The following is a 20855-nucleotide window of genomic DNA, read 5'->3' as shown; positions in this document are numbered from 1 at the left end:
AATCAGGTAATGTCCAATTGTATTGGAGATGATTGCAAAATAAGGAGGAAATAGCAGAAAGTGGAAGGGGAGTATGTGTTATATCCCAACAGGATTTTGTTTCTTTTTTGTTTGTTTCATTCTTTTATAAAACAATGTTTCTATCTAGATATGGATTCTACTGCTATCAAGCTTCCAAAAGCATCTTAGATCTGCTTAGATTTTAAGTCTCCTTCCCAGTTCCTACTGGATAGCATTCTAAAAAAATAAAGAACTTACACCAGTCATAATCACTTTAAAGGAGTCATGTTTTTACAGTAGTTTTATGACCTGGAGCCTGACCAAATAAACTTGCTTACCTAATGTCAGGTTCAGATTTTGGAGCTGCCAACCAAGACATCAGTCTGTACCTTGAAGCCAGAGGTGGATGCCAAACCGGGCATGCCTATGTGTCTGAAGCTATGGCAGGTAAGGTAATCAGGCCTACTAATTGTGAAACATTTTCCCTGTGCTTCATTTTATATGGAGCACATGAATCATCCTTCACTCAGATTTTGTTTTATCGTAAAACAATTAAATAATTATACTATAAAGGAAGCAGGAGAGTGTAGTATGTGTGAACAGCCTTAGTGTAATTTTCTGAGTTATCCAAGCTTTAATAGACTTGCAAATGTTTACTGGAGGCTTTGCAGCCTTAAAAATAGATGCAATTTATTTGCATCAGCTAAGAAGAAAATGAGAGAAATACAGAACCCAATCTTCTCTTCTGGTCTCATTATAAAATAGGGTAATGAGATGTGTTTGGGATGTTTAAAATGGATATTAATTTTAATGATAGGTTGCACTTATCCACTAAAAAAATAAGTTATTGACTTTTTTTTTATTCTAAACATGGTATCTGGACAAAGTATCTAAGCCTTGTATTTATGTGGGATGAAAAATGGAAATAAAATTCTTATTTTTAAAAGTAATAGTAATTTGTACAGCATGAGGTAGGTATAATTTCCCTAGCTGAGGAAAAGTAAGTTTGTCATTTTCCCTAAGTCTCACAGTGTGGTAGGGTAGCGCTGGGAATAGAAATCCTGATTCATAGTTCCCAACTCTGAGCACTTAGATCACATTCCCTCTCTGTGTTTGTTAGTGCTACATCATTGGAAATGATTTACAAATTATCAAATGCTTTCAATGAATCCTGCCACTGATACACATTCGAAATTCCCATTGACTTCTATGGAAGGATACACTATATGAAGCAATTGTAGGAATGGGGTGGCCTTAATGTGCTAGGGCTTTCCTGCTTCCCTTGAAATCATAAAGGAGTTTTGCTATGAACTTCAGACAAAACAGGATGAGCCCATAGATCTAACCAATGGCAACTTAAAGATTCATGTACATCAGAAATAAATTAAAATGGTAGTACTGAATATTTATTAAGCAAAATAAGTTTTGTAAGGGTCTAATAAATTATCAGCATTTGATAAAGGGAGGGTAGGTTTTCAACTCATGAATTACTAGGTTTAATTAATTAATTAATTAATGTATGTAAAACTATTGGAGGATGTGGAATGGGAGACACTTTTATTATAATTATTGTTTACTATAGTGAAAATACTTTCCCTTCAGTTTTGTGCTTTCATTAGAAGCATCCTGGTGGGTTTCCTCATTGTGAGCCTCTGCATTAAAACCATATACTAAATGAACACCATTCCATGTATCCTTTTCTCCTGCCTGTGAGTGAGTTCAAAAATACTCTGTGAATCAGTGAAATAAAGTTCCTACTAGGAATAGTTTCAGTTAGAAACTTAGCTGTAGAGTGGAAGAAAATTGAGGTTAGACTTGTGGTTCAAGAGACATTGATTTCTCCTAACCAGTCAAGCAGGCGTCAGCATATTTTACTATGTTGAGGGCAGAGTAAAAATTACTATATCTGTATTCATAAATATTGATCCATGGGGAAGACCAGTATTTTCCCCTCATAAAGGAGCATATTAATAAATGCAAATGATACATAGTAATTGTCTGATGCACTTCACATCTTCCTGCCATTACTAACTGGGTGTGGTAGGCAAGAATGAGGATGTCTTCCCTTAAATTTATTTTTGCACTCCCTGGGAAAGGAATTGAACAAGAGTAATACATGTAGAAACTGGAAGTGCAGAGTTACTGCTTTATATAAACTATAATAATTATTTCTGCTGAGTTGACAGCAGATCACCTTTCTTTCCTTCCTTGACAATTATTTCAATACAACAAAAACAAAACGTTCTACTTAAGAGAGAAAATAAAACTTATTTTTAAAAAATTCCCCCTGAAACCAGAAGATGAGAGCTGAAGATTTTTCTTTAATGGGGTCCATTACTGAAGCAAATAGGGTGTTGTGATTTACTGCTTTGTGGAAATCAAACCTAGAAATCCAACTGATTTCAATAATCATATAATTTTACACATACATAAGCAAGTGTGCTTGTCCAAATATGAAACTTTCTGTAATTGGTATTATCTGAGCCTGCACAAACATTCTCCTTTTCATCTAAAACTTTATTTTTAAATGAGGCCAGTTTTTGCTATAATCAGTTCACTAGTTATATTCATTAAGAAAACAAAAAACTTAGGGCCGGATGTTCCTAAAATGCTCAGCACACACAAACTGCAGGGTGATGAGGAACTGTACGAGTTTGCCCATTAAATTATGAAAAAGACAAAGAACCTGACAAGTTGGTCCACAGATATCTTGCTTTATTGACTAGCAAAAGTAATCCACATTTTGGAGAGAATTGTTTTTGAAGAGTCATTTCTTGTGCAAGTGTCTCACAATGGATGGTTTCAGCCTGGCCTTTGCAGAAGAAAGAGGACTCTGTCTATTAAAGAATGAGGCATCCACAGAATCTCAGTCTTCATTTGAAGTCAAGATCAGCTAGGGAGAGTTCTCACATGCCTGGACATTCCCCTTTATAAGACAGGTGCGAGGGTTTTTGTTTTGTTTTCCTGTTTTTACAGGCCACTTTCAGTCCAGTGCTATGGTTTTGCCAGCCCTAATACTTACTTCAGGATTCCTTCCCACACTGAGCACTTCCTTAATTTGAAAGACCATATATCTTGGGGCTATGAAGAAAGGATCAGGGCTCTAACTGCAAGCACTCATGAAAGGCTACTTTCTTTTCTTTCCTCTATTGCAGAGAGCTCATATTAGCAGGACCACCCATTATTTGTTAGTTTAGCTACTCCTGAAATGAATGTTTTAATAACTAGTGTGAGAGTAGTCTGGAAAATTAATAGTGACAGTGAAGATTTGGCCAGTCCAGATTTGTTTCATGCTAGTTAGTCTCTGGTGATTTGAAAGAGAGACCATATAGTGACACTGAATGCTAGGTGCTAGTTAATTCTCCGGGAACGTCCTATAATTATTTTAAAGTCAAACACCAAACACAGTAGGTACATAGGATCAACAGAGAGGAGTTTGAAAATAATAAAATAAACTAGTATCTACATTACTGGAAAAGATGTCTCTACGCATGGTGCTAAACCCTGGGCCTGTTCCTGTAGTTATCTCCTATTAAAGCATTTACAAATGCTTGTTTTTCAGTTGCTTTTCATTAGGGATTTGCATCCTAGCTCACATGATCAGTTACCGTTTACAGGGTCATTAGCCTTTTGGCTAGTGCAATGATGAATATTTTCCTGAAGTGTGACATGTAATTCAGTAACATTCCCTTCTCTGAGTTATTTCAGAGGCTTAAATAAATTAGGTGTCTGCCCAGGGTGCCATGCCCTTTGGCCTGGGACATAATTAATCAAAATATCGCTCAATTGGTTACAGTGAGACTCAGACCTCTGTTAACTCCTTGATAACTAACAAAGAGGTTTTCAAATAGCTGTTGGATCTTAAACAGGGCAATGAATTTAGAGAAGTTATCTGCATTCAGCAGTTGTGGGCATTTTCACCTCGGCAAGATGAAGTGGAATCTAATTAGTGGGATAAATGGACAAAAATGATCAGAGAGATTATGTGAGACTAGAAAGTGGTATAAAAACACTCTTATTTGAGAAAATGGAACATGCATTTTGATGACTTCGGAATTCTATCTTTAATATTCTAAAATAACTTTCTGGGTATGTCTACACTGTGGGCCAATCTCAAGTTAAGATATGCAACTTTAGCTATGTTAATTGCAATAACTGAAGTCGAAGTACCTTAACTCGCCTTTTTGCACTGTCTGCACAGCAGGAAGTAAAAGGAAGAACACTCCTCCTTCAACTTCCCTTACTCCTTGTGAAATGAGGGTTACAGAAGTTGGAGTAAAAAGTCTGTTATTTTGAAATTGCTTCAAAATAACAGGCTTGCTGTATAGATATGCACTCTTTTGTTTTGAAATAACATACACTATTTCCAAATAAGCATGTAGTTTAGACATACCCTCAGAGAACAAAAGGAATTGGGTTGTGATAGCCAGGTTATGTCTTGGTTACTATGTCTAAACTATTTACTGAAGGTCTCCCTCAGGCTTAGACCATGAACCATCTTGCTATGATATTCTGACATTTTGAGATTCATAATGTTTGAATCAAGTGCAAAAAGGAAAATTGTTTAGACTTTCAGGAAGAAAAGCAATTTATATGCTACAGTGATGGACACTGAAAAAATGATGTAACAATCATTGTTCTGAATAAACATGTATGGAATTCCAGAGGTTGCCATTAGTGGCAGCATTCTGGGGCTCTCTCTGTTCACTGTTCATTTCAGTGTTAGGGGTTTTTTTTTGGTTTGGTTTGGTTTTTTTGGGGGAGTGGGTTCATTATTTGTTTGGTGCTTGCGCTAAAGGCTGTCTGGAGAATGGGAAGAATAATTGCTCTTATAAAACTTTTTGTTATGTTTCTGAACAGCCTGACTTTGGTTCATGTCCTTTTCTTCTGGCTGGCTACGAGGATGGATCAGTGATTCTGTGGAATTTATCAGGGGGAAAAATGTTAAGCCGACTTGCATGCCACCAAGAGCCAGTCATGAGTCTTGACTTTGACTCTGAAAAGACGAAGGGCATTTCGGGCTCATCTGAGAAGATGCTTAGTGTCTGGAGCCTCGATGAGCAGCAGAACTTAAAGGTCAGGATCATCAGCTCCTCTGTGTCATTTATCCCGCTTTGCACTAACAGTTTGATAGACTAAAAAAATATTTAGTCATGAAGAAGAGTTGTTGCAGATCTCTAACTAATTAATCACAGACTGGTTAGAATGCAGGAGAAGGCTGTCTGTGCAGTTAGGCTATAGTTGAAGAAAGGTGGGGATTTTTTTTCACTATTTGGGTTTTACCAAAGCTGATTTTTTGGCAACTGGCACATGGGCCTAGCATTCCACAAGTCACTATTTTTATACTTTTCTCATTACATTATTATCCAGTGGTCAGAGCACTTAATAAAATTATTTCCAATAGAAATAAAGGGTTATTTTTCTAAGGATTTTGCTTGAGTGCCAAGAGATTTCTCTTTACCTTAGGAAAGAGAAACATGTAACTTACAAACAAAAGATTAAGGCTACAATACATTATTTATGTGCCAACTAATATTGAAAATCAATGGGATTTAAACACTTTTGAAAATTCTGTCATAAGACATGAAAAAAGTTGTTAATATTAATATAGGTAGTAGAACACTCTGATTACCGGGGATGGCTCCTTTAACAAGATATTAGAAAACTTATCCAGTGTTGGTTGGGTCCTTAACTCAAATAAGTTTTATTTTTCTTCACTTAAATAATTGTTCTGGGGTGATGCTAGGAATGAAGGGTTCGGTATCCAGGCTGCCCTAGGGAGAGAGGACAACCCCAGTCCTTTTTCACCATAGCAGCTTGGGACCTGTCCATGGCTGCTGCAGCTGCAGCAGACATAGCTAGGGGAGGGGTACATTTCCCCCGGCTGGGAAACAAACAAACACATAGCCAAACTGACACACAAACAGACAAGCAGAAAAATACAGTAGATAGCTCTCCCTTTCTCCACTCCTGCCCCCTGCTGGCCCAAGGGTGTTAGGCTGTCCTGATCCACATCTTTGGCCTCTTGCTACCCTCTGTGGTCATAACTCTCCCTCCTGCCAGACCCCTTCCTTTCCATTTTATTAGAAACAATAAAATGCCAGGCACATCCCATTATCCTGTCACAACCAAACCATGACCTTACTTTAAGCTATAAGAGGAAGTGACATACTGAATGTGATGGTTCTAGCTCTTACCATTAAGGAGGCAATCATGAACAAGTGGACTCACTGATGACACACAGACAGATGCACATTTCTAAAATATATACTAAGATAGACTAAGAAACCAGTTGAGCCTAATGATGGTAAATAGCACTGAGCATGGGTTACTCTGGACCAAAGAGTTTGTGGGGCCCATGACAGCATGGCTGAACCACACAGCCACGTGGCTTCCAGTCAGAGCAGCGAGTGAGTGGCCGGGTTGGCAGAGCCAGGATCTAGGAAGTGCAAGGTCCTGAATGCTCAGGAGCCAAGGCAATTGTCTTGCTTGCCTTGCCCAAAGGCCGGGCCTGATCATAAGTGAAAGTTCGGTCAGTGCCACAGTGTTGAGTAGGTGTGGAAATTCTAGAATCTAATACAGAAGTAGCCAAATGACGATTGTGGATAAAGTGTATGAAAGTGTAAAGTGCTACCTTGCCTGAGTATCTCTTCACAACATACGAATGGAAGGGTATAGAACCATAGAATCCTAGGGCTGGAAGAAGACTCCAGAGATCATTGAGTCCAGCCCCCTGCCCAAAGCAGGACCAACCTCAATTAAATCATCCCAGCCAGGATTATTTATCAAGGATGATTTGTCAAGCTGAGACTTAAAAACCTTTAGGGGGTAGAGATTCTACCACCTCCCTAGGTAACCCATTCCAGTGCGTCACCACCCTCCTAGTGAAATAGATTTTCCTAAAATCCAACCTAGACCTCCCTCCCCCCTTCTCTCCTTCCCCTCCCCCTCACCCACTGCAACTTGAGACTATTGCTCCTTGTTCGGCCATGTGCCACTACAGAGAAAAACCTCTCTCTATCCTCTTTGGAACTCCTCTTCAGGAAGTTAAAGACTGCTATCAAATCCCCCTTCACACATCTCTTCTAGAAGCACAGACCACTAGAACTGGAAGGGATATTGAAAGATCATTAAGACCAGTCTTGGCAGATCAAACCATCTAAATCATCCCTAATAGATGTTTATCCAAACTGCTCTTAAATATCTCCAGTGATGGAGATTCTACAATATTCCTAGGCAATTTATTTCAGTGTTTTACCACCCTGACAGGAAGCTTTTCCTAATATCCAACCTAAACCTCTCTTTCTGCAATTTAATCTCATTGCTTCTTGTCCTATCATCAGAAGCCAAGGAGAACAATTTTTCTCCCTTGTAACATCCTTTTAGATACTTGAGAACCGCTATCATGTCCCCTCTCAGTCTTCTGTTTTCTAAACTAAGCAAGCCCAGTTCTTTCAGTCTTCCCTCATAGCTCATGTTTTCTAGGCATTTAATCATTTTTGTAGCTCTTCTCTGGACCTTCTCTAATTTTTCCACATCTTTCTTGAAATGTGGTATCCAGAACGGGACACAATACTCCAATTGAGGCCTAATCAGTGCAGAGTAGCGTGGAAGAATGACTTCTCATGTCTTGCTCACAAAACTCCTGTTAATGCATCCCAGAATCATGTTTGCTTTTTTTTGCAACAGTGTCACACAGTTAACTCATATTTAGCTTGTGGTCCACTATGACCCCTAGATCTCTTTCTGCAGTACTCTTTCTAGACTGTCACTTCGCATTCTGTATGTGTGAAACTGATTGTTCCCTCCTCAGTGTAGTACTTTGCATTTGTCCTTATTAAACTTCATCTTCTTTACCTCAGACCATTTCTCCAGTTTGTCCAGATTTTGAATTATGATCCTATCCTCCAAAGCAGTTGCAATCCCTCCCTGCTTGGTATCATCGGCAAACTTAATAATTGTACTCTCTATGCCATCATCTAAATTGTTGATGAAGATATTGAACAGAACTGGTCCCCAGACCCGTGCAGAACCCCACTTGTTATACCCTTCCATCATGATTGTGAACCATTAATCACTACTCTCCAGTAGTGGTTATCAGCCAGTTATATACCTACCTTATAGTAGCTCTATCTAGGTTGTATTTCCCTACTATATTGATAAGAAGCTCATGTAAGACTGTATCAAATGCTTTAACAAAGTGTAGGTATACCATGTCCACCGCTTCTCCCTGATCTATAAAACTGTTATTCTGTCATAGAAAGCTATCAGATTGGTTTGACATGATTTGTTCTTTAGAAATCCATGCTGGCTGTTACCTTATTATCTTCCAGTTGTTTGCAGATGAATTCCTTAATTGCTTGCTCCATTATCTTCCCTGTATAGAGAGGCCTTTAACATAACATAAGAATTGCCCTATGGTGTCAGAAAAAAGGTCCATCTATCTTAGTATTCTGTATTCTGATAGTATTCAGTGCTAGATGCCCCAGAGGAAATAACCTTACAGGTAATCATCAAGTGATCCATCCTTATTGCTCATTCCCAGCTTCTAGCAGAGGCTAGGGACACCAGCCATGCCCATCCTGGCTAATAGTCATCAATGGACCTCTCCTCCGTGAATTTATCTAGTTCTTTTTTGAACCCTGTTAAAGTCTTAGCCCTTACAACTCCTTTGTGCAGCAGACCTGTATGCAGTCTGCAGTGATTGTTTGTTGGAGGGATTACCGGATCTATATTTATACTGCCTCCCAGAAGAGAACCAGTTGCTGTTCAAACTCCTGGGTTACCTATAGTTTTGTGAGTATGCATTGTAGAGGGAGCAGTGAATTTCATCCTAGGAGAAGTAATTTGTTTTTATTCAATACAGCTTTTTTTCACTGGATTTTCTGTATTGACATTAGTCTGTGATAAATCAAGACAGAAAGAAAGGGATGTTTCCCTTACAATGTCCTCTCAGTTATATGTTATGAATTAACCTTAATAGGAGATGACAGGTGTGATTTAAGGGTGAATAAACTCTGAAGTTGTTCACCTGAGGGTATTTCAGGTTTGGGTTTTTAATGGTTTGTATTTCCAAACTTGTATTCCCAGTAGATGCACAGTTGGTTACTGCAGATTTCACTGACAGTACTTTTCCTTGGATGAAGTGCTATTTAAGTGCAAAATATTAAGCCATAAATAACATTTTTCACTGCATGCATAGTGTGAATCCACTAATAAAATAAATAAAATGTGTCTCCACTGCTAGAAATAGCCAATGACACAGATTGTGTTTTTTTCCACTGTTGAATTAATAATACAAACCAGATGGGGATTTTTCCTGACATTCCAGGTACCTGAGGTAATAGTAGTGTTTAGAAAGCCACTCAGTGGCACACTATTTTTACTCTAAAAAGTTCTAATAACTAAACTTGGCGCATAGCTATCTGCCTTCAGAGACATAATGATGCAGCAATGGCACTGCAGTGCTGTTTTATGTGGCAGTATTCCAGTATGTCAGTGAAAAGATGATGTAGCTAACTACATGGCTTATCCCATGAGGGAAGCTGGCATATCATCTGGTACCAGTAAATTACTGAAGTCATTAATATTAGTGAATGGCTGAATTGGATATGAGGCTTCTGAATTGAATAAGAGAATATAATTAAGGGATAATCTTTGTGGCAGAGAAATACAGAAGGCAATAAACAGCTTTTGGGGTGATTAAACAGCGAAGCAGAGCTGAGCCATTCAAAAATTACCAAACCTCTTTACTGCTCATAAACTCTATTTTATTATGATATATAATGAAAAGGAAGGTTTCACCAACCCCAGTGTAAATCTGAATTTTTTTTTATATTTAGGTTTTAAAAACTCAATATTGCTGCGCCTTCTTGGCTAGAACTTGGGCCCAGAACAAGGGCGGGGCTTGTTTCATATACATTGAGGGTTTTAAATCTCCTCGGTAAAAAGGGGGTGGCATGTCAAAGACATTTGGTGTCCTCTAGTTCTTATATTATGGGAACAAATATATAACTTTTCTTTATTCACCCTCTCCACACACTCATGATTTTATATACCTCTATCATATCCCCCCTCAGTCTCTCCTTTTCTAAACTGAAAAGTCCCCGTCTCTTTAGCCTCTCCTCATCCCCTAATCATTTTAGTTACTCTTTTCTGAACCTTTTCTGAATCATTTTAGTTGCTCTTTTCTGAACCTTTTCTAATACCAAAATATCTTTTTTGAGGTGAGGAGACCACATCTGTATGCAATATTCAAGATGTGAGTTTACTATAGTTTTATATAGGGACAGTAAGATATTCTTCGTCTTATTTTCTATCCCCTTTTTAATAATTCCTAGCATCCTATTTCCTTTTTTGACTGCCGCTGCACACTCCGTGGACGTTTTCAGGGAACTATCCATGATGACTCCAAGATCTCTTTCCTGATTAGTTGTAGCTAAGTTAGCCCCATCGTATTGTATGTATAGTTGGGGTTATTTTTTCCAATGTGCATTACTTTACACTTATCCACATTAAATTTCATTTGCCATTTTGTTGCCCAATCACTCAGTTTGGTGAGATCTTTTTGAAGTTCTTCACAGTCTGCTCTGGTCTTGACTATCTTGAACAGTTTAGTATTGTCAGCAAACTTTGCCACCTAACTGTTTACCCCTTTCTCTAGATTGTTTATGAATAAATCGAATAGGACTGGTCCTAAGACTGACCCTTGGGGAATACCACTAGTTACCCCTCTCCATTCTGAAAATTTACCATTTATTCCTACCCTTTGTTTCCTGTCTTTTAATCAGTTTTCAATCCGTGAAAGGATCTTTCCTCTTATACCATGACAACCTAATTTACACAAGAGCCTTTGGTGAGGCACCTTGTCAAAAGCTTCCTGGAAATCTAAGTATACTCTATCTACTGGATCCCCCTTGTCCACATGTTTGTTAACCCCTTCAAAGAACTCTAATAGATTAGTAAGACATGATATCCCTTTACAGAAACCATGTTGACTTTTGCCCAACAAATTATGTTCTTCTGCATGTCTGACAATTTTATTCTTGACTATTGTTTCAACTAAATTGCTTGGTATTGATGTTAGATTTATCGGTCTGTAATTGCCAAGATCACCTCTAGAACCCTTTTTACATATTGGCGTTCTGTTAGCTGTCTTCCAGTCCTTGAATACAGAAGCTGATTTAAAGGATAGTTTACAAACCACAGTTAATAGTTCTGTAATTTTACATTGAGCCCTTGAGTGAATGCCATCCGGTCCCGGTCATTTGTTACTGTTAAGTTTTTCTGTTTGTTCCAAAACCTCCTCTAATGACATATCAATCCGGGACAATTCCTCAGATTCATCACCCACAAAGGATGATGCAGGTTTGGGAATCTCCCTAACATCCTCAGCTGTGAAGAACGAAGCAAAGAAATCATTTAGTCTCTCTGTAATGGCTTTATCGTCCTTGATTGTTCCTGTTGTATCTTGATCATGTAGGGGCCTCACTGGTTTTTTAGCAGGCTTCCTGCTTCTAATACAAGCAGTCCCCGGGTTACATGGATCCGACTTACATCAGATCCCTACTTACAAACGGGGTGAGGCAACCCCGCACTAGCTGCTTCCCCCCAGCAGACCAGGGAGACGCAAAGCTAGCGCCCCTCCCAGCAGACCAGGGAGACGTGGAACGGCTTTTCTCAGCAGACACCTCAGCTTGAGAATAAAGGACTGAGGGAAGTGAGGTGTTGGAGAATAAAACTGAGCTCTGGAGAAATGTTTGGCTAGAGTTTCCCCTACAATATGTACCAGTTCCGACTTACATACAAATTCAACTTAACAACAAACCTACAGTCCCTATCTTGTACGTAACCCGGGGACTGCCAGTATACTTAAAAAACATTTTGCTATTACTTTTTGAATTTTGGGCTAGCTGTTCCTCAGAATCTTTTTTGGCTTTTCTTATTACATATTTATTCTTAATTTGGCCGTGTATATGTTCCTTTCCATTTACCTCACTAGGATTGGACTTCCGCTTTTTAAAAGATGCCTTTTTATCTCTCGGCCAATGGGAGCAGTGGGGAAAGCCTACAGGCAGTGCCTCCCTGCGCTACTGTTCCCCCAGCTCAGGGGGAGGGGGAACAGAAGTGTGCTGAGCCACTTGCTCCTCTGTGAACCAGATCCAGCCCACAAGGCTCAGGGATCCCCACTCCACAGCAGGAACCTGACACTCCAACCTTGCAGGGGATGGTGGGAGAAGCTGCAGGGCTGGAGTGCAGCGTGAGCTCTGAGCTGCAGGGGGGAGGGGGCTGAACTTTGAGCCCTGGCCCACATACAAGTTGGCTGTGGACCACTAGTGGTCTACAGACCACACTTTGAGAACTGCTGAATTATATCAGTTATCTGAACTAAAAAGCTATGGCTGCAAAAGGCCAACATAACTGCATCTGTACTATGACTTTTGCCGGCAAAGCCGTGTTAATTAGTGATGAAATTTTTTTCCAAACTGCTAACCAGCTGTTGGGGTGTCCATCAGCTTGATTGTGTATATATTTTCATAATTTAAATAAGGGATTGATCTAGATTTGAAGTACATTAGGAGACTTTTAAGGGAATTAATATACTTTTAATTGACCTTATTCTGGATATAATGTACCAATTATGTATCATGGAATGTTTTTTTCTGAGAAAAAGTATAGACATTAAAGAGAACTTTCCCTTTAGAAAAACAGCTGCCACCCAAAGATGTATGTAAACTATCATTTGAATTATGTTGAATTCTATTTTTGTTTTGTTTTGTTTTTTACAAGAGAGATATGTTCCAAAGAATGTGTTCTAACTTCAGTTTATGGAGGAATTTATATGTTATCCCTTAGTATAAATGGGCACAGCGTGTGTGTATACGTGTGTTTGCATATTATATGTATAAAAATTGTAGCACACTGTGTTCAGAGGATGGCTCTAAAGTCTTTTCCTCTTTACAATGTATGTGCTGAAATGTACTAGTTTTCTCCTCTATTGATGCTGCCTAGTAGTTATAGTATCTGAAATAAGTAATAATACAATTATTAGTAACACTTTGGGGTAGGTCCTTCAATGTTGCAAAGTATCTTATGAGGGACACCAAGCACTATCAATTGCTACTGCCAAGTTGTGCACCTCCTCATAGGTGAGTGTCAGATCAAAGCAATAAAATGCTTCCAAGTTTGAAATCAGTAACTAGTTCATAATCCTCATCAGTAATCTCTTGGGTCCATGTGGTAACAATATAAATTTACTGACATTGTGACCTAATTCTTGGAAGCATTCCTTTCTCAGAGCTCTGTGTAGAGTGGCATTACAACCTATTTATATCAGTCAGAACGAGTGGCAGGTAGTGTAATACTAGGTGAAAAGCCCTTCATAGGAATACCCCTGAAGTGTGGAAAAAAGGTGTGGTTTTGAACTTTGCAGCTCAGAACCACCTCTGAGCATGACTACAGTGAGAAGGCATACCTGTTGTCACTTAAACCAATTTTGCAGTGATGGAAGAGTATAAACAATTTTAAATTGCAAAAATGTACAACAGTTACTTTCTTTTTTTAAAGAGATCATGCTGAAGGTTGACTCTTGTGGTTTTTTATCCTTTTCTACTATTATCCAGGGCCGGATTAAAGCATGGGCTAGCAGGGCAGCTGCCTAGGGCACCAACCTATGTGGGGCGTCTGATGGCAGCTGTAAGGGGTGCATAGCGCCCCTTAGAGCTGCCATCAGGCGCTGTGCACCCGGCTCCTGGATCGTGGGCTGCAGCAGCTCACAGTAGCCACCCTGCAGTGGTCTCCCAGGGCAGAGGCCGCGTTAACTCCTGCAGCGCCAGCCAGCAGTGCCCTTCCCCCTGCTGCCGCAGGGCCCTGCATGGCCAGGCTTGGCCTGCCCCGGGTAGCCCCGGGCTGCGCGCCAGTGGCGGTAGCAAGGCTGTGCAGGACATGTGCGTCCTGCTGCTGCCAGCTCCATGCGCCCTCTCCCACATGCCGAGTGGAGGCAGGGCCGCGCATGCGCCCTCCTCCACATGCTGGTGCGGGGGCAGGGCCACGCATGCGCCCTCCCCCAACCCAGGGCACAATTAAACTGTCTGCCTGGGGCGCCGGAATGGCTCGCTCCGGCCCTGCTGTTATCCTATATTACACCACCTCCATATGTGGTTTGAATGCTGGGAAGCCCACTAACACAGAGGTTCCCAACCGCCAGGCTGTGGACCTCTGGCTGCTGGGCCACAGCAGCTCTGGGGGGGTAGGGCTGGAGTACACTGCTTTTGTCACAACTGTTGGGAGAGACGTATCATGCCCAGCCTCTCAAGCAACCAACGCCGGGTAGGAGCAGGGTCTCCTTCCAGCTGTGAAATTGCACTTTCCTGCACAACAGTAGGGCCAAGCAGAGCCCGCTATGCAGGGTAGCACTTTTCCATGGCCAGGAGGAGACACTGCCCCTGCCTGATGCTGGTTGGCTGAAAAGTGGGGTAGGACACACTGAGGTTTATCTCAGTCCCCACCCTCAGAGCTGCCACGACACACGCAGCAGCACAGGGTTATGTGAGAGGAGCTGTGCAGGCACTGGGGGCTTTAGGGATGGGGGATGGGCTAGTGCTGGGAAGCTCTGGAGGCTAAGCTAGTAGTGGGGGGACTATGGAGGCAGGGATGGCACTGGTGGGTGGTTCAGAGGACGGGGCTTATATTGGGGGAGGCTCTGGGGAGATTGAGTGCAGTAGGGCTCTGGAAAGGGCTGGTACGGGGGGGTGGTCTGGTGGTGGGACTGGCATTGAGGCATTTGGGATGGGGGCTGGCACTGGGGGGGGCTCTGAGGGCAGGAGGCTGGCACAGGGGTTTGGATACAGGGAACTCTGGGGTCAGTGGCTAGTGCTGGGGATAATAGGGGGTGGGGAATGCTAGGGGTTAGGGCTGGCACTGTGGACTCTGGGAACTGGGCTTTTGGTGGACTCCTAACATTTTATTTGCATATTCATCCTTTGCATAATGAATATGCAGATATGCAAATAAATGTTACTGGTCTGCCAAAAGTTTGTGAATGGGTTTGCTGGCCCCTGGTATAAAAAAGGTTGGGAACCACTGCACTAACAGACTGATGTCTGAGTGTCTGTTGTGAATTATAATATGACAAAGATATAGCCATTTTGTGCTCACTTTAAATAACTTTTAACTTTATCACTCAGATTCAGAAAATGCATAAACTTGTCAATGCTGGGATTGCTGATGTTACCATCCGCCAAGACAAGAAGATCCTGGCAACAGCAGGGTGGGATCATCGTATCAGGATCTTTGGCTGGAAGAAACTGAAGCCCTTGGCAATGCTGGACTACCACACAGCAACTGTCCACTGTGTGTCCTTCTCAGATCACAGTAGGCCAAGTGAAAGGCTGCTGGCAGCTGGCTCCAAAGACCATCGCATTAGTATCTGGTCAATCTATAATCAAACATGAGGAACTCTGGACTGGAGAACAGAAAGCAAGACTGATAAACCAGGAATTTGTTTATTTATAAACCAGGAATTGTTTTATATTAAAATCTGGGGATGAGGAAGTATTAGTCCATCTGCAGTTTGAGTTGCAAGTTCCCCAGAAGGACCTCTTCTCCATAGAAAATGTTTTCCAGTGTAAGGGAAAAGCTAAGGCTAAGAAGGAAAGAATGAATGATCGCGTAGTTAAGGCAAAGGCCTACCCAAGTTGGATTCTGCTACATGCTCTGCTGCATGCTTCTTTTGGCAAATTGTTGTAATTGTTTGCACCAGTTTCATCTATAAAATGGAGATGGGTGCTGTCACTCAGGCATATGTGGTTTAGAGAACACTGATTTCTAAATCATATTGAGATCCTAAATGTGCTTAAGTGAAAAGAATCAGTTTTATGTACACTTGAACTCCATTAAACTATCCACAAGTTTCTCATGTCAGTTACTTTTTCTTCCCCATAACTGAAAAGCCAATCTTGATTTGTTCACACTTCTGTCAGTTTCTAGCTTAAGCCAACAGCCAAGAATGTGACTAGGGATGGCCTTTGGCATTTATGAATTTCATTATGTCCCCTGTCACCTCAAGCCTTGCAATTAATCATAGAAAGAAAAAGGAATCTTTCCATGCACAGCATTGTAAAGCTATGTAAAGCCTTTTTCAGACCAGTGTTAAATCCTTTCCATAGACTGACTAGCAGAAGGATTTAAACTGAGCAATCCAATTAGCGCCCTTCTCCTTGGAGATTTGGGGGGGAGGTAAATTTTCAGCATGGTGAGCCAAGGATTTGGCTACACATCTCCCATTAACATTAATGGGAATAGCATAGATAAATCCTTCTGCACTACCCTGAAAATGTACCCTTTAGTTTGTCATCTCCATGGTCATGGAAGCTGAAATCCATGTTAAAAGTAGATTGTTTTTATTTCAATCAAGGCACAGTTGCTAGTATTCTCCTTTTCAAATATATTTGAGCAGTCACAGTCTGTTCATAGCCCAGGAGATCTCACCACTGAATTTAGTTTTGCCAGTAAGATGCACTTATATATACAGCATAAAAGTAATTAACAGTGTGACTTTAAAAAGTAATTTAGAAAATATAGGTGAATATGTATTCTGCAAAGGGGGACTTTCAAATGTCCAGTACTGTTCTGCGGATGCTTTATTGGAAATGCTTGTCCCTGCCCATTTATGGGGCTGGACATCAAAGGGAAACTAGTCAGAAATGAATTGGACAAGCACTGAAAGACTTCAGAACTACATTGCAAAGCCAAACTTGTGAAATGCAGATGCACATGCTAAACATAAAACTGGGCCTGCAATGCACCTGTACCGTACATACAAGAATGATCTTGTTGAGCAAGTGCTTTCTAATGCTGTAAAAGAGATTTTTGTTAAGTGCCAAGCCCCAGTATTCTTTCCATTACAAAACATAAAACCTATTGCAACAAGGCTTCTGCTAATAACTTAATGCAGTTTCATACACTGAAATGTGTTGCTGCGTTTCTTTGGTTATTTCTCCCTATATATGCCCTCTATAATAGCCTGATATTTACTAATGAAGCTCTTTGCAAATATTTGTATACATTCTCTCGTGATCACATTATCACTCTTTGTTGAGGTAGATGTTTACAGTATGTTTGTGTGTCTAGGAAATGAAAAAAAAAATCCTGCACAAGAACAAATTAAAAATAAGTAGATGAACACACATCTTCAGTCCTACCAACATATACACATATCGGGGCATGGAGAGAGGACTGTATGTGTAGATTGGTTTGCAGGAACAGGACTTGTATTTTGAATCTTTTGCTCCTTCCAACTGTACATAGTTGCAAGTATTTCATTGGTGAAAGTGTTAATCAGCACTATACATTTTCAATCATATTTTACTTTTCTCATCCTATTAAATTGTGGGAGGTTAAATGCATTTGCAGTTTCAATCTAAGTTACTACTTCTAGAGATTTGCTTAGATACATTATCTGACTTAGAGGTGGGCTTAAACTGCACAGTTTTGATCTGGATCACAACTTTCCTGAAATGTATGAATTTTTTTACATGAATTTCAGTCTCAGACCTGAACTGTCCCAAAGGAAAGAAGTGTTCCAATCACAAGTATTGGTATGGGTGCATCTCTATCGATATGCGACCTATAAAATGTAGCTACCTGACAATATCTAAGGAACGATAGGGTAAAATATTCCCAGAAGAATTAAAATAGCTTTTTCAACTGTCATATGCTCATATTTATCCCACTGAAGATTTCAGCTGACTCACTTGCTATCATGAAGGTTTTGAATAAAGAACCACCACAAAGTGATGGAGTTAGCATCTGACTCTCACCTGTCAGAGAGAAACATGACTAGCCTGTACTTGGCCTAAAGGAGTGAAGAGTGAAGGTGTTGACAGCTAAATTATTGCAAAAAGGCTTTCTCCCAAGAAGTGGGAGATATCTGTCATTCTGAGGGAGTCAGCGGGAAGCAACCAACATTCATAAGCTAATTGAAATAAATCCCAAACACTAGCATTTGTACAGCAATTACATGGAATATTTATCACCAGTGGAATTAATGCTGAACTCTGACCCTGAGATGTTCCTTGTAAATGAATCTGTTAGTTCCAAGCTCTTCCTCTGATCTGAATGATGTGCAGGGTTTTCTACTTCTAGGTGGAGATGAGCCAGAGAAGAAGAAGACCAATAGCCATATTTATAGCAAAGAGCTCAAAAGAAGTAAGTGTAAAGGCCTGTGAAAAAAGCAAATTGTAAAAGCTTCCCTCCTGCACTCTGAAACTGGAATTAGTGATCAAATCAGCTCTGGCATGAACTACACACTGTGGAGCTCTACTAGGAGAATTGCAACTTTTTTAAAAAAGAATAGATTTAAAGTCAATAGTGTTATGATTTCTAGTATGTTTAAAATGCTTCTTACAATATTTTGTGCAATGCTAGCAGACAAAACTAGAGATTTGAAAACCTTTTCTTTTGTTCAGTGCAGGGCTGGTCTTAATCAATTGGTAGGCCGGACCACTGGCTCGCCCATAGGGTTGCCAGATGGTTTAAAAAAATACAGGACAAAAATGCAGTTGCGGACCGGCTGTCGGCGGCCCCTTGAAAATGGCAGCCCTGAGAGACCACCAGTAGAAATAAAGAGATGAAGAGACTAACACAGCAAAAAGCTAATTACCTAAGGGAACTGCAAGAATTACTGAGCCAAAGACCATTGCATATCTTTATCTACCATTGTCACTGTGATATGAAAATGTGGCTGTTTACTGCCTGGATTAATAGGATATGATATTTAAAGACAACAGTATGAGTTTCAGACAAGCACTGATATGTGCAAAGCTTTTAAGCATGACTTTACAGTGTGCTATCCCATGAATTATAGAGATGAGCTGGTACAAAATGTAGGGACCTTCTGTTATCCATGCAGTGTTTTGAAATTCTTGTCAGCATCCCAGTCCTGGAGGCACTATTCTAGCTGAGCATGTATATTTCCTTTGCTACATGGCAGCATCAGTTTGGCCATTGAGAGCAATTACATAGTTGTATATAGCCACACAGAAGGACTTACTTCCACATGCAGCTCCCTTCCTCCGTTATTTACTACTGTTAGGCCAAACTCAGTGCTTGTGTACCTTCACTAAAACCACTGCAGTTACGCTAGTGACAATGTTGTCCTGTCATCTAGAACAGGATAACTCCAGCGCTCTTTTGTAGCATTATAGGTACTAAAAACATTATAGAAACATCAGTACAGACATTGTGTAGCTAAAACCCTTGAAGAAGCAGTTGAATGTTAAAAGTCAACATTTAGGCACCATTGACATGCAGAAAACCATTGCTTAGCTACATCAAATGAGTGGACACCCGTTTCTGCCAGAGGGCATATTCACAGCTGCCTAAATCCAAACACTGCTGAACAGCTGGGCACCAAGCTCATACCTAAGGCTCAGTGAGATTCTTGGACCAGATGGTTCCTCACCTGTCTCATCTGTGGGACCCAGTTTAGGTAGTGTGTTCAAAACCACTGCACCCACATAGAAGACTGTGGGGGAGGGGAGGTATTAAATATTCACCAGAGCAAGGATATGACTCCCCCAGATTGCTTTTGCCACCTGGCTCTAAAATCATTTTTGATATCACTTTCTGGGCTGATAGATGTTTACACATTTCATATAAAGTGGAACACATTCAACAGGAGAGAATGAGAACAACCCATCCCAGAACAGCTCAAGCAGCCTGTCTTTTAGGGTTATCAGCTGCATCACCACTATGGTGCTTGTTTTCATTTGGTCCATAAAAATGTTATCGGATACCAGGATTATTTGGGTTGAGGCAGCTGTTTCCTCCTTTTGTTGGTGTGTGTGCTTCTTAGATTCAGCTGCATTTACTCAACCTCGTGAAAGGAAAATCTTAAAATGAGCAGTTTCTACCAGAGCAATGACCCCTCTATATTTAATGCACATGCCTGAGGAGGTTCATTCTAACTTTTAGCTCTTAGTGGTTTATTCCCTCTCAATCCCATCCATCATGCAGCCTTTGGCACTTTAATGTATTATTAAACCACATAGCTGGGATTGTAGCAACATAATCCCTGAATTGTGAATGTTTTGCCCATGTGATTAATGGTGTGAAATATATCTGTACATGTTTTACCAGCATTATGATGTGTGTTGCTTTATTCAGACTTTGCCCCTAAGGAATCTGATGCATAGTTCAGCACTATGGCTAAAAATGTGTCCCTTAGGTGATATAAAGATCCTGGGAAACCTTAAATATTCCCAAAGCAAACTAATTCTATAGTATCAAGAGGTACCAGATTCTGATCACAAGCCTCAGAAGGAGCATGGGGAAAGCAATTAGCTAGAGATTTGGCCTGCAATTTAGCTGTCTTTTTATATCAGTAAACCAACTCATTTGCTGTCTTCTTTATAATGTTTGCAACACATTGGAAATGTGCAAATTGCAATCAGAAAATAGTCTTTTAGAAACCATGCACAAATATCTGACAAATTGTTTTGGCAAAACTGTACCTGCTGGAAGGACTGGGTGGATGACACTGTACTGCGAACAGTGACAAATCCAAATATTACAATAATGTTGGTGATAGAATTCATACCTCCTGCTCTAGAAAGCACAGGTTCAGCCACTTTCACTACAGGAGAATCTCCATTACCTCCTAGGAATATAGAGCTTATGATACACACTTGAGCAGTTTTGGCAGTGTATGATACACACTTGAGCAGTAGACTAGAGTTGTACACATTAGCTAGGCAGTTTTTACCATGTTACAATCTCTAATATGTAATAGATAAGAAAGGCAAATTATGTTTTCACATTATGATTAAGAATGTTTTGTTTAGAAGGTCTAATTT

The 20855-nt window shown here is 40.4% G+C and overlaps 2 protein-coding genes across 10 annotated transcripts in view; one reads left to right on the top strand and one right to left on the bottom strand.

Annotated features, from left to right (window-relative positions):
* GNB1L (G protein subunit beta 1 like) overlaps positions 1 to 15911 on the top strand; it is a 68673-nt gene extending 52762 nt beyond the window's left edge. For all 9 annotated transcript variants that reach the window (XM_075898305.1, XM_075898304.1, XM_075898310.1 and 6 more), the window contains 3 exons: positions 349 to 447; positions 4861 to 5076; positions 15186 to 15911. In XM_075898305.1, the coding sequence (XP_075754420.1) occupies positions 349 to 447; positions 4861 to 5076; positions 15186 to 15452 (582 nt within the window). In that variant the 3' untranslated portion in view covers positions 15453 to 15911. The remainder of the gene's footprint in view (positions 1 to 348; positions 448 to 4860; positions 5077 to 15185) is intronic.
* The window catches only part of TBX1 (T-box transcription factor 1), a 60588-nt gene that overhangs the window by 4668 nt on the left and 35065 nt on the right, over positions 1 to 20855 (bottom strand). The window lies entirely within an intron of this gene.

Source organism: Pelodiscus sinensis, chromosome 15, assembly GCF_049634645.1.
Source record: "Pelodiscus sinensis isolate JC-2024 chromosome 15, ASM4963464v1, whole genome shotgun sequence".
Lineage (NCBI taxonomy): Eukaryota > Metazoa > Chordata > Testudines > Trionychidae > Pelodiscus > Pelodiscus sinensis.
Note: the sequence above shows the minus strand (reverse complement) of the source record. Positions and strands in the feature narration are given on the sequence as shown.